Raw genomic sequence first — 15713 nt, 5'->3', positions numbered from 1 at the left:
CGACTTATTGCTTCCCGAAATCGTAACATTCGCAACCGCGGCGATATTTTAGCAGTATCAAAATACTTTATGCGACTTAAGAAGAACATTCTAGGTTTGCAACTTGGCATATAGACCATTATTATCAAGTCAACTGCAAGTATAGACTTTGTTTACAATGGCAAAAATAGTGTTTCTTTTAGTTTTGTTATGTATTTCGGCTAGTTTTGCTAAGAAGAAAAAAGATGAGGAAAAGCCTGATTGGGCTAAAAAAGACATAAGAGACTTTAGCGATGCTGACATGGAAAGGTATGTGAATAATACAACTATGTTCGACTTCTTGTTTCTCGATCCCGTTATTCTAACCTGAATCTAAATAAATTACTCTATGTCCATATTATAGCGCTAATAACAGCTAATGTACTATTCAAAAGCATTTTTTCGATCACCGTTAGGCCAACACCTTTACAAAATGCCTCTTTTCAGCACCCTTTTATCACATACGAAAAAATCATCCTTTTCAGACTTTTTGATCAATGGGAAGAAGATGAGGAGCCACTTCCAGAAGATGAACTGCCAGAGCATCTTAGGAAGCCGCCATCAGTAGACTTTACAAAATTAGACATGTCTAATCCGGAGAGTGTATTACAAGCTACCAAGAAGGGTCAAACTCTCATGATGTTTGTGTCAGTTGCTAACAAACCTTCTAGAGCTAGGACTGAAGAAATTACTAAGATTTGGCAGACTAGTCTATGGAGCAACCATATTCAAGTTGAAAGGTAAGGATGATTTTCATAGAAAGGTTTTAAGGTCTTGTTATTTTATATAAAACCAAAAACTGTTTTTAACAATGTGGTATTCTGATAAGCTAGCTACATGGTATGATGTTTTGATATAACTTTAAATACTCAAATCACTAAAGAGAACATTTAACTTTGTTTGGGGTGTGTAAATATGCAAATCTACCATGTTTAGTCTGTGAATCTACAACTACTGTTTTACAGGGGAAAGAAACTACCTAATTCTTTTTCAACAATTTGACTGTGAAAACTAATTAGCTAAAATTTACAAATATGCAGTATTATCAAATGCAAATTGAACAGACTTGAACTATCCCTGACATCTATAACAACATTATGAGTATTATCTATAATTATAAGTAGACATTAATAACCTTATTCTTGTTATTTCTTATTTCAGATACCTTGTGGACGATGACAGGGCAATATTTATGTTCAAGGATGGAGCCCAGGCTTGGACAGCTAAGGAATTCCTATTGGAGCAGGAAGAACTGAAAGAGGTTCAATTAGAAAGTCAAACATATCCTGGAAAGAAACCTGACATTAAAAACAAATCTCTCAGAGATGAACTATAAGTTTAAAATACAATATATTATTATGTGCATTATTGCTCTTATCAAAATAATTTATTTTTGATAACAGATATTACAATAATTACAATTTCTTGTAGGTATCCAATCAGTTGTTTACCATAACTTGTTTTTGTAAATGATAAGTGTAAATGAACAGTCAATATCTTTACTTATATTTATTATATTTTAACCTCCTTATAAGATCTGTTGTATCCATTCCTTTGCTGTAATATATTTTTTTACTTAATCATTGTAAAAGGTATTAAAAATTAGAAAGGATAAGTAATTTCGTTTACTAAAAATAAATTACTTACTTTTATAAAGTGTTTTTATTTATGAAAATAATTAATGATTAGGACATAGTCTAATATATCAAGCTAACTTTAAAATAATTCAGGTTTCAGTGTTAGGAGAGTCTTAGAAAGCATCGGTAGCTCTGAAATGTTCTTCATCAATAGTTGAGTAGATGTGACCCTCGCCACACATCCATTCCAAAATATTCCTATAAAAAAAATATAGAACATGTATATTTTTAAATTATAAGTCATAAGTATGTTATACAAACTAATTTCAAATGCAGAGTAACAAGTTGTATAAAAAAGAACTTTGTATACTTACTCAAACTCAACTTGTGACATACGGTCTTTTAATGTAGAATACATGTCTTGCTTACTAATACCCTGTTCTTGGGTTGAAGCCCTTATGAGATTAAATACCATCATTTGACGTGGGTTCAGGCCATTTACAGACCCTGTACTTTCTGTTACACCAACCATGGAATTAGCTGGTAATCCACTTTGGAATGTGGAATTGTTATTGGTGACTTTTTCCTGTAAAATAAAATTTGAAATGTGGTAAAGGTTCCATTAATTAGGTAAGAATGTGTACTTCTTGAACATGGCATAAATAAAGCTTTTAAAACAGAAACATTTTTTCTATAACTTTTTAACAAAGATTTCTAAGGACCTTTTGATTCTTTAGTTCAAATACAATAAGAATAATATGACACACACAATACCATCTGGTCTGAAACTAGACAAAGCTTGTATTACGAGTACTAGACAATTGATAAACATAGTTATAGATTTCTAAATATATTTAACTATGGACAAATTACACTTATAAACAAAGTAACTTTTTAGATCTGTCCTTTTCTAGTCTGTAACATTTTTTAAGTTATTTGTTTTCAAGTGATGTGGTCCACTCTTTCAGGACAATAGCATTTTTTATTGAAAATTATAAAACTATTCAGTTCCATATCAACACTGTAGGGACACTCATCTCAGATGTTTCATGAAAAGGTTATAGGAACTGCCATCATTAAAAAAAATTGGCTTTATCTGCTTACCTTCTTTGAATCAGCCTCCATTTTGACTTTATTATGAATGCACTGTAAATAGTGGAATGTAATAGCATTCACATCAGTAACTGGCATTACTTTGAATGTCATTATTACTTTCTTCCCTTTGTTGGTCTTGACTGTCCCATAAACTTGGACATAATCATTTACTTGCACCTTGGGTGCGGCCTTATCCTAGGAACAGAGAAAGCAATGTTTTAAAGTAGAGATTAAGTATGAAGTAGCTAGGTAAAGGTCTATGGGTCAAAATGGTCTCTTACATCTTCATCAGCCTCCTGGTCCAGCCAGAGGACGGCTCTCATCCTGCCAGTAATATCTTGTATTGTGTATGTGATCTTGGTGCTTTGCATACGAATGTTCCTGACACGGGCTACAATTGATACAATCTGAATTTCTGTTCCCCATATTTTAACACCATCATCTCCACTGTGCAGAGCTTGTCTAATTACAATTGGTGCTGTACGGGATGCTCTACGACCCTAAATAAGAATGAGTGGTTAATGGGTTGTCTTGCACATCAATAGTTTAAAAAACTAATACAGTTTGTATAATCTCTGCAATCTGTAATCTGCACTTACTGTTTTCGGAGCCTGGTTTGGAGTGTTAACATTACCAAATTGATTTGGCGAGTTGAAAAATCCTCCTCCAACTGCAGACTGATCTGAAAAACAATTTGGAATCCAATAAAACAATTATATTATTAACCGGTAAGTACTATAGGGTTCTTGTTTGTACTTACCGTTCCACATTTTGCGGAATAAGTTATTTCCTACAAATCGGACTAAAGAAAACTATGTGGTAGTAAGTACTCGAGACAAATAACCAATAATTTGATTCTTATTTAGTTTGGCTAGAATCCGTCGAATTTGCGGTTGCGTTGAACAAGATTAAACACGTCGTTTGCGCGCCGAAAACTTGACACTCTTGACAGATAGCTTTAATTATGATCTAAATGTTGCCTACGTCAAATCATTCAGCCCTGTGATTTTAGTTTATTTAATAGATTCCTAGATAAAGCATCACAATGTAATTCTAAATCTATGAGTAGATTATTCGCGTTTCTTTGAGTGTCTACGGCAGGTACTTCATTTACTTTTTACCTGTGGTAAGAAAAACTTACCAGTAGTATCTATGGAATAACTGACCAGTGACAGTGACAGAAATATTGTATTCAAAACTGATTATTGTTGACGCAAACTTTGTTTTGTCGGGAAAAACTTAGATCCCTCGTTTTTATTGCTATGTTTTATCCACAACAATGACTTGCAAAATGTTTCATAAAGGAAAATATTACATAACTTTCAAAAGAGGTTTTGAAGACTGCAAGAAAGATGTGACTGTAACAATTGACAAACTTTTTGAAACTGATACTCTGGTTGGCTACTTTGCATTTATTTAATATTAATGCTTTAAAATTATACCTATAAAAATTATTGTATCTCTAATTATTCATTATAATACAGAGAATATCGTTATCCGACGATGAAGATCCAACGTTTTTGTGCGTGCTTACTATCACGCGAATGGACTATGAAGATTTAAAAAAACAACAAGGCCTTCTTGTGGATTTCGATAACTTTCCGTCACAGCTCGTGAGGTTGCTGCAACAATGTGCATCAAATAACATGTAAGATATTATAAACTTTATAAAGTATCTTTGTTTGTTTGTTTTATAAGCTAATAACTATATTAATGCTTTCAGGTTTTTAATAATGCAGCAAAAAAACCCTGTACAGTATTATTTAGAAGTTATAGAACATAACGAATTTAAGAGACTTGTACATTTATCTCTAAAGACTGGACCGGCTACTGACGCTGATATAAAACATCATATGGCAGACACAATAATGCTATTAAAAGTAAGTAATGAACACCTTAACTACAGAACCATTAAAACACGTTGAATAGATGTCTAGAATAGTTAATTCAATAAGGAGTCAAAAAGTAATTAAGTTAAAAATGTCTGCACTTAAATTGATGGATAAGCAATTAGCATTTCTAGCGCTAATCTACTATGAAAGTAAAATTAATTCAATTTAATTATGAATGTTCATAAGATGAATTACAGAAATATTGTTAAACTATGACAAGGTAATAACATTGTGCGTGTATGTAATTTCAGAAAAACTTAGCTGCAGTAAAGAGTTCTGCCATAAGTAATGAAGCTCTTTTGAATGACAAGTGTTTGAATTTTGAAAGAAAAATACACGATTTGACCCATGCTTGCGCAAGATTGGAAGAGGCAAAACTAAAATCTGAAACAGAGCTCAGAGAGGCATTGGAAAAAGAAAAACAAATGATGATGCAGGTAAAATAGTTTTATCCCAAAGAAGAGTTATGATATAAGACATGCTGATGTAAAGTACTAGTTGTACATAATATGAACTATGAAATGTGGAGGATGTACTGACATTCAAATAATATGTGTTTAGTCACGCCAGGCACTTCTCTTGCCTCTTCTATTCATTTAAGTGTTTTATTACACATAGTAGCACTTGTAGAAAATAGAAACATTACTTCTGTGGGTAGTTTGATTGTCAGTGATATTAATGTTCATTTTTATTTTAGGAAAAATTGGTATGGCAACAAAATGCAGACATAAACTTGAAATCTCAGTTAACAGTATTACAAGATAGTCTTAATAGCAAAGACAAACAGATTGATGAAGTGAATGCTGTTTGTAGGCAATTACGTGACAATAACTCAAGGCTTGAAAACCAGTTAAGGTTTGTTTTTTTATTTATTTATTATTAACTTATGGATATATAGATTTATTGGTACCATTTCTACTACAGAATGATTATTGTTTATAAACCTCTCAGAATAGCCTCTTTTGTTAAAAATGCTCTTAAAATTACCTTTGATTCAAGATTTGATTTGAGAGGAGAGTTCTTTTTTTAATTTATCTCGTAACATTTGCTTTTTGTAGTTTTTTTTGTGTATTATGGTAAATTATTTTCAGTGAGAAAACCCAGTGCCTTAATATGTTAGAAAAGGAAGTACAAAAGTCACACATTGAAGTAGCAACATTGAAAGCCAAATATGCTTCTTTAGAAAGGGATCTTATGGAAAAAGAAAAACAATATAATCAGCTTAATTCAAAATGTGTATATCTAGAAAAGGTATTAACAATAAACTTGATTTATTTACTTTTTATTAAGTCTTTATTGATTTCATTTGTTTTAAATCTTGTTTCTCCTCTTTTCAGACTGCAAAAGAAAACTCAGATGTTATAAAAGATTTAAATAGCTCTCTCCAATTAGCAAAGAAAGAGAAGGTTAGTCTTATCTTTTATGTATTTTTATTATTATTCATATACTTTACATATATATACATTGGATTAGTAGTTCCAATGTTTTTGATGCACTCATAATTGACATCTCTAGTAAAGTAATTTATTATTGATTGATTGACAAGTTAATAAGCTTGAATTGTGTTTTTATATGATTGCAGACTAGCTTAGAAGAACGTTTAGCTCTTAGTGAATCCCTGGGAAACAAAAATAATGATGCAATTCATTCTATATCTGAGCAACTCTTAAAGGCTAATCAGATAATATCCAAACAAAATACAGACCTAATTGAAATGAAGGAAAAGGTAACAAACTATAAATAGTTTTTTAAATGCTTTATTTGTATATTATATTGCCCTATACATAATATATGTATTACTATTATATGTAATATTGTATACTATTTTTAATTTATCTTAAACTTTGTCTCACAAATATTTTAGTTACTATGCAGAACAGCTATAGCTTTGGAACAAGAAAAAGTAATTGAACGCAATAATCAGGAAATGGAAGAACTAAAAAGTCGTAATATAACCATAAACGAATGCATGGAGAAACTGCAGAAGGAGCTTGACGATCTCAAAGATAAACTTGACGCCACAGAAAAAACACTTAAGGATAGAGAAGAAACTATAAAAAATAATAATATGGGTAATTGGAAATTATTAAGATATTTCGTCTAGGTTCTAAAACTTTTGTCATTGCTATACATCTTGCGATCAATGAGCCCTTGCCAATTTTGAAAATAACCACATGTGTGTACACACAGTGCAACTATGCAGGTACTGAAATAGTAGTTTTGTAAATTGTTATTATTATTTTATAGTTATCCAATGGCTTCATAAGAAGTTGGATAATGTTGAACCCGGTGATGTGGCTCAGAATAAGCAAAGACTTGGCATCCAGACGGCGACTAGTTCGACGCCATATTTCCTCTCTAGGAATCACAACCATACGGAATCATCACACGGCGGTATACTGTCTGAGGAATCTATTGACTTTTACGCTACTTCAAAGTCGTAAGTTCAATTTTATTGTAATAATACAGCTCAAAGTAATATTTTTGATTTATGTACTATGTGCTTTTGTCATAGGACAAACTTGGAAGATTCGCCAGGGCCTGAAGTTCAGGAAAAAATGAGCAAAGTCGGACTGGATCCGAAGTATCTTCAACCTTCCGAGAGTGACAAGCAAAGTGCAAGAGGTCAATATTATACAAATGTATATTATTTAAAAACTTATAAAGTTCATCTGGAACTTAAATCTCACTATCTCGACTATAGTTCAAGTTTGAAGTAAAAAAATTGGCCAAACCAATGTAAAATCTGTTAATGTACAATCTGTTTGATTTTAGGTTCGAAAGCAAAGCCTAATAATCCGCTTGGTCAACCTGGTAAAGAAAATGCAAATATAAATTTGCCCAAAGTAAACTACAGAGAAAAGAAATCTGCAAGGGGATCTACTTATAGAGCAACGCCTGTTTCTGCCTACTTTCCTTAATTTAAATTAACAGTTTTAATATTAGTGCAATAAAAAGAAATATGATTTCATGTACCTTTTGAATTATAAGCATTACATTGTCATGAACTCATTTATAAAAGAAACATTTTAATTTATAACGGTGTTTTATTAATTTTTCATTTGACCGTCTCGTTAATTGTACAAAAATGACAGTGCTCAACGCTGAATAGTTTCATCGACGAAAAAAATGGTTGTTGGTGGTATTAGCGATTAACCCAAGGCCATATTTATCAGAAGCTTAGGGGTAAGAGGTAAATAATCTTTTGTTCCGTAATAATTGAAATAACCATGGTCAATTTTTGCAATGGTATCCCTTCGTAACGGTAAGGTTTTGAAAGAGTACGTATGCCTTCTTGTTGAGAATGTCAGCCTTAATTTAATTAATTCAGTCGATTTTAAAGATATGAATAAAATGAATAATTTTTTGGATGACGACTGGTCAGAAATAATTAATATTCGTGATATCTATCCGTATCTACCACTAGAAATTGATTACAATAATTTCAATCGTTTTTAAAAATTTCGCACTATTTTCTTACCACATTGGCACATTTTTAATTAGTTATCTGTGGTCAGTTGAGACGATTCGTCAATGAAAGACAGAAGCAGAAGTGACGGATCGGATTATCAAGAAAATCATAGAAAATGAGAACAGTATTGGGATTGGTCGAGTGGGGAAGGTTATCATTATTTTGTTTGTGTGATTCATTATTGAGTAATTTTGTACTATTTTCTGGTTTCGAGACTTTGATTAAGTGAATAAGCTTTATAAAGACAGGCGATGCAATGTTTGTTTTGTACAAACGAAGTTAGTGATGCAAATGGACTGGTTAAAGAGCTTTTGTGTAAAAAAAATAGTGTGACTGTGCTGTACGGGGCTTAGAAGTGAGTTCCAACATCATGCCTTTCGATTTTTTGTGTTGTGTAAGGCCCGGCGTCGAAGATATAGTGGAATTGGATTACTCGCATCAGTCACTCGTTGACTTTCCTACAGAAGTGTTTGTGTACGAAAGGACGCTCGAGACTCTACTATGCCAAAGCAATCGTGTTACAGAACTTCCACGACAACTGTTCATGTGCCATGGCTTAAAGTATTTAGATCTTAGTGATAATGAAGTGTCAGGGCTACCTGCAGCCATATCCTCGCTAGTGAATCTTCAACACCTCAACATCAGCAGAAACACATTAACATCAATACCAGAGAACATGAAAGCACTTAAGTATCTAGCATTCTTAGATCTTAGTGTAAACCCCTTGGAAAAGCTTCCCGATGCCATCACAAACCTTACTGCTTTACAGGAATTATATTTAAATGACACATACCTGGAGTACCTTCCAGGAAATTTTGGACGACTTGCGAATTTGCGAATACTTGAATTAAGAGACAATTACTTAATGATTTTACCCAAGTCACTGTCTCGTTCAACCGAATTGCAGAGACTAGATATAGGACAAAATGATTTTCAACAGTTTCCTGAAGTTATTGGAAGGTTTGTGAAGCTGAAAGAATTGTGGATAGATAATAATAGTCTGACATGCATCACATCTGTAATAAAGCCTTTGGAAAACCTGATACACTTGGAGGCAAGCAATAATATGATAGAAGAAATTGCTCCAGAGATTGGATATTGCACTGCATTAGTAGATGTGACATTGTCACTAAATATTTTGACTCAGCTTCCAGAAACCATTGGCCAATTATGCAACCTAACTACTTTAAAACTAGATAATAATAGATTATATTCAATACCGGATAGCATAGGACAACTGACAAACCTTGAAGAATTAATGCTTATGTGCAATTACCTTGATAAAATACCATCTTCTATTGGATTGTTAAGAAAACTGAAATACCTGAACATAGATGATAATATGTTAGCAGCAATTCCTCCTGAGATAGGGAGTTGTATCAAACTATCAGTGCTCTCATTAAGAGCAAATAAACTGACCAGAGTTCCCCCGGAAATAGGTCACTTAACTTCTTTAAGAGTGTTGAACTTAGTAAGAAACTCATTAAGTTGTCTTCCTCAATCTTTGTTGAATTGTGATAATTTAGTAGCCCTCTGGCTATCAGAAAACCAAAGCAAACCTTTAGTGCCTATGCATTCTGAAGTAGACCCTCACACATATGAACAAGTCCTCACTTGTTTCCTCTTCCCCCAAGTGCCTTTAACTCCTATTGAAATGAAAGCAGACAATGACAAACCTGAAAATGTTGAAGCAAATGCTTCTGCCCGCCACATCAGCTTTGTAGACATGAAAACTGCTCCTAAGGTAACTGAAAAACCAGGACAGCTAAGAAGAGCTCCAACACCTTATCCTAAGGAATTAAGAGCATTAGCAAAGCATGCTAGGAACATACATAAGGATGGTGCACAAGATGTTTCACCTCCTATGCAAAATGCGGTTCACATAAAAGCCGCCAAAATTACGCCCACACTGCAACAGAGATTTGCATCTGATAATAAAATTGAAACTCCTGGAAAGCCTACTTTAGCAGGGACAAACAAGGATGCTATGAAAACCTCTATTTACGACAATCTTCCTGCTGAGAATGCTTATGATAAACCATTAGACCTTCCATATGAGCAGGATAAGACTTACAAAAGTGTAGATCATGCCCTGTATGCAGAAAATACTGGAACAGGCAATAATGATTTCAAAACGGAGAGTGCTGATAACTATCATCTGCCACAAAGACAGTATTGTCCCAAGCAGACAGACAAATATGGTTCAAGACAAGATATGGATAGAGTTAATGTTCCTATGCCCCCAAATATCTATAGAGGTCATATTGAGCACAAAAGCTTTCCATTGCCTAATGATACAAACTATCGAGCTGGTTTAGATGATTCTCACTCCAGGTTGCAAAGATTGAGTCTAAGTTCTCAAGAAAGGCAATCAAATAACGAAACTATCCTGTCCCCTCATTTTAATGAAAATACGTACAGTAGTAGAAGTATGATAGAAAATGTTCCTCCATTTGATCCTATTTATGCAAGGAAGGACCATATCTGCCACTCAGTATCAGAAAACAATTACCATGAAAGTATATATGACAGTGAAAATTGTGCGCGTGCCAAAGATAAATTTTATGGCCAGCGGAATTATGACGCCTATAATTACCATTCACACGGCAATCGTGATATGCCAAGCCCTAGAGTACACACTGTTAGTCAAGTGGTCAGTTCTACAACTATGCCAAATCTAAGCACTTATAATAATGTTTATCCTGGTTCTTTAGTCGAAGGTCGGAATTATTCACCATCCCTTCATCAGGCACCGTCTCCAAATGCCAATATTTATGGCATACCGGCGTCAAGTCCTACGTACATATCTACACAATCTCCGGAGCTGTACTCGCCGACTGGGCACACCAACACGACTAATCCATACCGCATGGCGACTACACCATTAATATCTGACGATGGAAGCTACAGTCATGTTCATTCTCCGACTAGCCAAAATATGTACGACTTATATGATGCCATACCAGCTACATCTAATCCTCCGAGTGTGGTTAACCACCGGCACAGTCCGAGCATTTCTGAGCCAGTTTACGGGCGAGGTCAGCCTCCGCCTTATCACATTGCAGCGCCGTACACGAAACACGCACAGTATTTCAATGGAACAGGTGGATAGTGGCGACTTCCACACCCCAAACCGCGAGGTTTACTAAAGACACATTCTTGTGAACGTTACTAGTACTTATCTACGTAAAATGGTGATTTTATTTCTTGATTTTGTACGTTGGAATTTCTGTTCTATGCATGTGCAATTTAAATGTGATATAATATGTAATGTTGTAGTAGAACTATATTTAAGGTGCTAAGGGATGGATCATATTTGTTGTTGGAATATCATTCAAAGGAATATTACTATTTTTTAAAAAAAGGTTGAATTTATTCAAGTATGAATTGAAATATTGCCTGTCTTTTTACTAGTTATGGGTTTTCATATTAATGAACCACGCGTAAAGGATGCGGTAGGTACTTATTAAGTACGATTTGTAACAACTATGTTGATTAATAAAATCTATTGTACGTAATAATAATCGTAAAAGAAAGAACACTTATGTGTTAATTAATACAAATTCGAATTTGTAATTATAGCCTGATCGGAGAGTATATGTGTGAGTTAAAACTAAGAAATTAAATTATCCACTGCACAAGTGGGAGGTGCTATGCCCTAACTATTCGAGGGCCTAGTTTCCAAGTAGGCTACTGTTAAACATTGTATGTTCATATCTACGTATGTTTTTGATAACTCGGTATTTAAATGCTATGATATATATTTTTGTAATTATGTGATACTTGGGAATTTACGGTTAATATATTTATTTTTAATGTTAAGTTGACGACATAAACCTTTCTCAACCACTTATTAAGCAGATTTAGTTAATAAAGTTCGAAAGAAAAATCTTCGTGGTTGCGTAGGATTTTTGTGAATCGTATGAAACATAAAGTGTATTATTATTCTACTAATCTCTTCTTATCTCAGACCAAATCTCGGCTACATCTCTATTTATTTTAATATTATTGTTTTACTCTTACGGATATTATGTAAACCTTTTTATATTCGTAAGGCAGCTTAGTTGGTTGTATTGTCCGTGAATTGTCGCCTGCTCATGGCTCACAAAACATCGGGTCCTCTGGTGCACTGACCTCTAATCTGTAAGAAGTCCGCTAACTGGATAGCTGCTCAATAATGATACATATCTTGGTATTTCACATATAATCGTCTTTGCTAATACGCAATACTTCGCTCGATTTTTTGCATTAAAACGTAACTCAAAACGAAAGTACGTAAATGCGGTTCTTACTCGCGCTGGCCAAACTTTTTATGACTTTATATACTTTTACAGCTTTAAGAATTCAATATTTTTTATATTCCTACACTTATACTTGCCTACAGATATATAAAGTTCGTTTAAATTCGTTAATATTCTTAACCGCAATGTTGTGATGTAAAGTATGGAGATAGTGTGTGAATGTGTGCTCTGATAATCAAAGCGTTTGGTTTCTCGAAATCTATCATTTTTACCACTGGATAACCGACAAAGTTTTTTAATTACGGAAAATATTCTGTTCCATGTGTCATACGTAATCTATAAACCCAAATTAACGGGCATTGTGTATAATATTGTTATAATAAGAGCTGTCAGGAGTTACACAAATCCCGTGAGAAACTGAATGCCGCCTAAAGAGTTGGGTAAACGGATGGGAATTCATTCCTATTCCAGTCCCGGTTTGAGCTTTTCGAACGTGACTTCTATTTCGAAACATTTTTTTCCCTCCGTCCAAAAAAAAAAGCGGCTGACGTAATGGAAAAGGAAGACGTAAAGGAGTTTTACTGATTGGACGATATTTCTATTTTCCTATCTGCTTTTTGTACTTCTATTCTCAACAATGACGTCCCCGCTTAAATTGCAATCTCAAAAGTGTTGCTTTTAAACTTCCAATAGTTTCATATTTTTGTATTTCAGACAGTTTTATATTTTTCTATTATTTTTAATAATATTCACGAACAATGTTATTATGATTGCTTTAACAAACATTTACGTGTGACTGACTAACACAAGCATTTCTCTCATTATAAAGCATTTCATTTTTAAGTACGTAAGTTATAGACCTCTAATAACTAAATCAATATTTGTTCATTTGGAATTAACCAACATTTTGTTACTTCTCATTGATGTTATAACTTAATTTGTAGATTGCCTACGGCAATTCGTCTGAAGTATCTGTTTAGAGCAGTAGTTGTTTTCTTGGGTATTTTTTGTAATATTTCAGTAGTATATCTTTGTTCAATTAAAATTCAGTACCTGTGAATAATATTTTGTATATCTAAATGAAAACTAAAAATACACATAATCCTTAATATGATAGCTCTCTACTATTAGCTAATAAAACTAATATTATAATAATGCATATAATTATGTGTACGACTACTAGAGAGAAATAGAAATAGATAACGCATTTGAATCAATGGCATTCATCCGTAGTAAAACGACAAACCGAATATTAGTGATTTGTAGTACTTGGTACAATTAATAGTACATTCGAACATTTCATATTAGTAAATTTATTATACGAAAAAGATGTTAGTTTAGCTAATAAGTTGCACATGTACACTGAGAATGCATTTGTTGAATAAATGTGTACCTATTACATAATAAATAGATAGATAGATACATTGTATAGTCAGTGTTCCTTATAATGTACGTTGCACGTAATTCTAAAATTAGTACACCTGTGTCATATTTTTGTTGGATTATATTACAATTAATTGATAATGTTATTAAGTAATATTTTAATTTTAAATTCTATATTAATGCATTATTTAAACATTTATTGTAATAAATAAACTTGGAGTAAAGATCCAGTTACGTTTTTGTACGATGTCGCTCTATGACGTGTAAAACCCATGATATGCGATGATATGTATATATAATAAGGACCCATTGGTCCTCAAGATGTGTAATTTCTATGAACCGAGCCAATTTCATGTGTATAATTTATTTTAATATTTATTTACACTTAAAATAATACAGAGTATACTGCCAGTTTCCTATCATAATAAAAAAGTCTAAAGAGAATGAATGTGTAAATTTTATAAAAAAACATTTTACTTTACGACGATTATTTTTCATTGAAATTGTCATGTATCTATTACACAAAAATATTTCAATAAATTTTATTTTTATATATTTTGTAAGTCCATTTTATTTTGCGACCTTGAGATTTGTTGCTACTGATGATCTACCTTCATATATTCGAAGTCACGAACAACTGGGTACACCTGAAATAAATATCCTGCTCGAATACTGAGTCATAATGTACGATCGTTTTGAGTGTGCATAATAACTCAATTAATTAACGTTATAATGGGTACCTAGTGTAGTTCTTTTTTATAAATTGCTCGGCAAAAACTGCTGAAATTATTATTCGTTAGACATAGGATTTTATTAAATATATACATGTAATTAATTTTTACTTATGTAATTTTCGAATTTGTACAGATACTTTTCTTATCAATACATGTTTGGTCTGAACACTATTTACCTACATTTTGTAAGTTCCTTTCTGCGAGGGCTATTAACTATTTTTTTATAATTCAATTTTATATTTCTTATATGAAGAATATTATTATGTAATGTTATGATAAAAAAAAGAAAATCTAGTCACTACGTAGTTAAGTAGTTTGTATTACTTGGAAACTATTTTTGTGGTAAATCTCCAAATATGTTTAACATTGGGACCATTAAAACGTCAAAATTTTAACTTGTTTACATTTTATAAATATGATATCTAAGACGTGCATTCTGTGAAATTGTAATACGATATTATGTCACTCTTGTTAAAGTTATGTGACATTGTTTGTCAAATGTTACTTGTAAAGGTACCCACAAATAAAGGTTTGAACATTAAGGTTTTGTAAATGCATTCTATGATTCTTCCAATAAAACAATATTATTTAATTTAATGTAGTTAATATTATTTCCCTTTTTTAGTTTTGCTTACTTACTTCTGATTTGATTTGCTTTGATGTCGTTGGAAGCATTAAGAAATGAGAATGCTATTTCGAGCGTTGCTTGCTGAAGATAAGTGCTGACATATACTTTCATAAATTAAAAGAGGAGAAATGTACTTAGGTACCTACGTCGGTACCATGTATTGACGCCTCAGAAGACACTCCCACTCAGCAAACTTGGCTCTCTGGCCTCGAGCTGTTTGTCCCCGCTTTAGACGCTGTAATAGGGAAACTTGTACTTACAAAGTCTTAGATTGTGAACAAAAGTACCGAAAGCAACATTCAATTATAAATTAAACAATGTCTTTCATTTACGCAAATACTTATTCGTGTACACCTAAATACAGTAAGAAAGTGCTTGAAATGGATAAAAGCACGCTTCTGGCCACAAAACAACAAGGGAAATAGGGCTTGCGATAGCATTTCCATTAGTTACTGGAAAATAATACCCATCTACATAGGCACTACACGGCCATAGGCGATTAGAAAAGTTCAAATCCCTTTCCAAATTAGGTACTCCATAAAAATATTTCACAAACTGACTTACACGACACAAGACACGATTTAAGTATTTATAATTTTTACCAAACATACTGATAAAATTAATTTCTCTTTTACGAGAAATATCAATACATTCATTTCCTACTTCATAATTA

At 32.8% G+C, this 15713-nt stretch overlaps 4 protein-coding genes across 4 annotated transcripts; 3 read left to right on the top strand and 1 right to left on the bottom strand.

Moving 5' to 3' along the window:
- Positions 1-62: 62 nt before the first annotated feature.
- Positions 63-1554, top strand: LOC113498965 (LDLR chaperone boca-like). Its single transcript, XM_026879239.1, has 3 exons — positions 63-288; positions 504-758; positions 1180-1554. Exons 1-3 carry the CDS (start codon positions 158-160, stop codon positions 1352-1354), a joined length of 561 nt encoding a protein of 186 aa, XP_026735040.1. The 5' UTR covers positions 63-157; the 3' UTR covers positions 1355-1554.
- A 107-nt stretch (positions 1555-1661) lies between these two features.
- LOC113498958 (replication protein A 32 kDa subunit-like) lies at positions 1662-3645 on the bottom strand. Its single transcript, XM_026879228.1, has 6 exons — positions 3451-3645; positions 3290-3372; positions 2972-3190; positions 2700-2885; positions 1970-2181; positions 1662-1853 (listed from the first exon to the last, which is right to left on the bottom strand). Exons 1-6 carry the CDS (start codon positions 3458-3460, stop codon positions 1769-1771), a joined length of 795 nt encoding a protein of 264 aa, XP_026735029.1. The 5' UTR covers positions 3461-3645; the 3' UTR covers positions 1662-1768.
- Positions 3646-3854: 209 nt separating this feature from the next.
- LOC113498957 (spindle assembly abnormal protein 6 homolog) lies at positions 3855-7603 on the top strand. The gene is made up of 12 exons (XM_026879227.1): positions 3855-4086; positions 4175-4338; positions 4414-4570; positions 4834-5019; positions 5280-5437; positions 5674-5833; positions 5920-5988; positions 6165-6308; positions 6447-6654; positions 6830-7022; positions 7098-7207; positions 7358-7603. The coding sequence occupies exons 1-12, from the start codon at positions 3970-3972 to the stop codon at positions 7501-7503; spliced, it is 1812 nt and encodes a 603-aa protein (XP_026735028.1). The 5' UTR covers positions 3855-3969; the 3' UTR covers positions 7504-7603.
- A 381-nt stretch (positions 7604-7984) lies between these two features.
- On the top strand, positions 7985-14100 carry LOC113498700 (protein lap1). The gene has a single exon (XM_026878817.1). It carries the CDS (start codon positions 8425-8427, stop codon positions 11164-11166), a length of 2742 nt encoding a protein of 913 aa, XP_026734618.1. The 5' UTR covers positions 7985-8424; the 3' UTR covers positions 11167-14100.
- Positions 14101-15713: the final 1613 nt, after the last annotated feature.

This window comes from Trichoplusia ni, chromosome 11 (genome assembly GCF_003590095.1).
Source record: "Trichoplusia ni isolate ovarian cell line Hi5 chromosome 11, tn1, whole genome shotgun sequence".
Classification (NCBI taxonomy): domain Eukaryota; kingdom Metazoa; phylum Arthropoda; class Insecta; order Lepidoptera; family Noctuidae; genus Trichoplusia; species Trichoplusia ni.
Note: the sequence above shows the minus strand (reverse complement) of the source record. Positions and strands in the feature narration are given on the sequence as shown.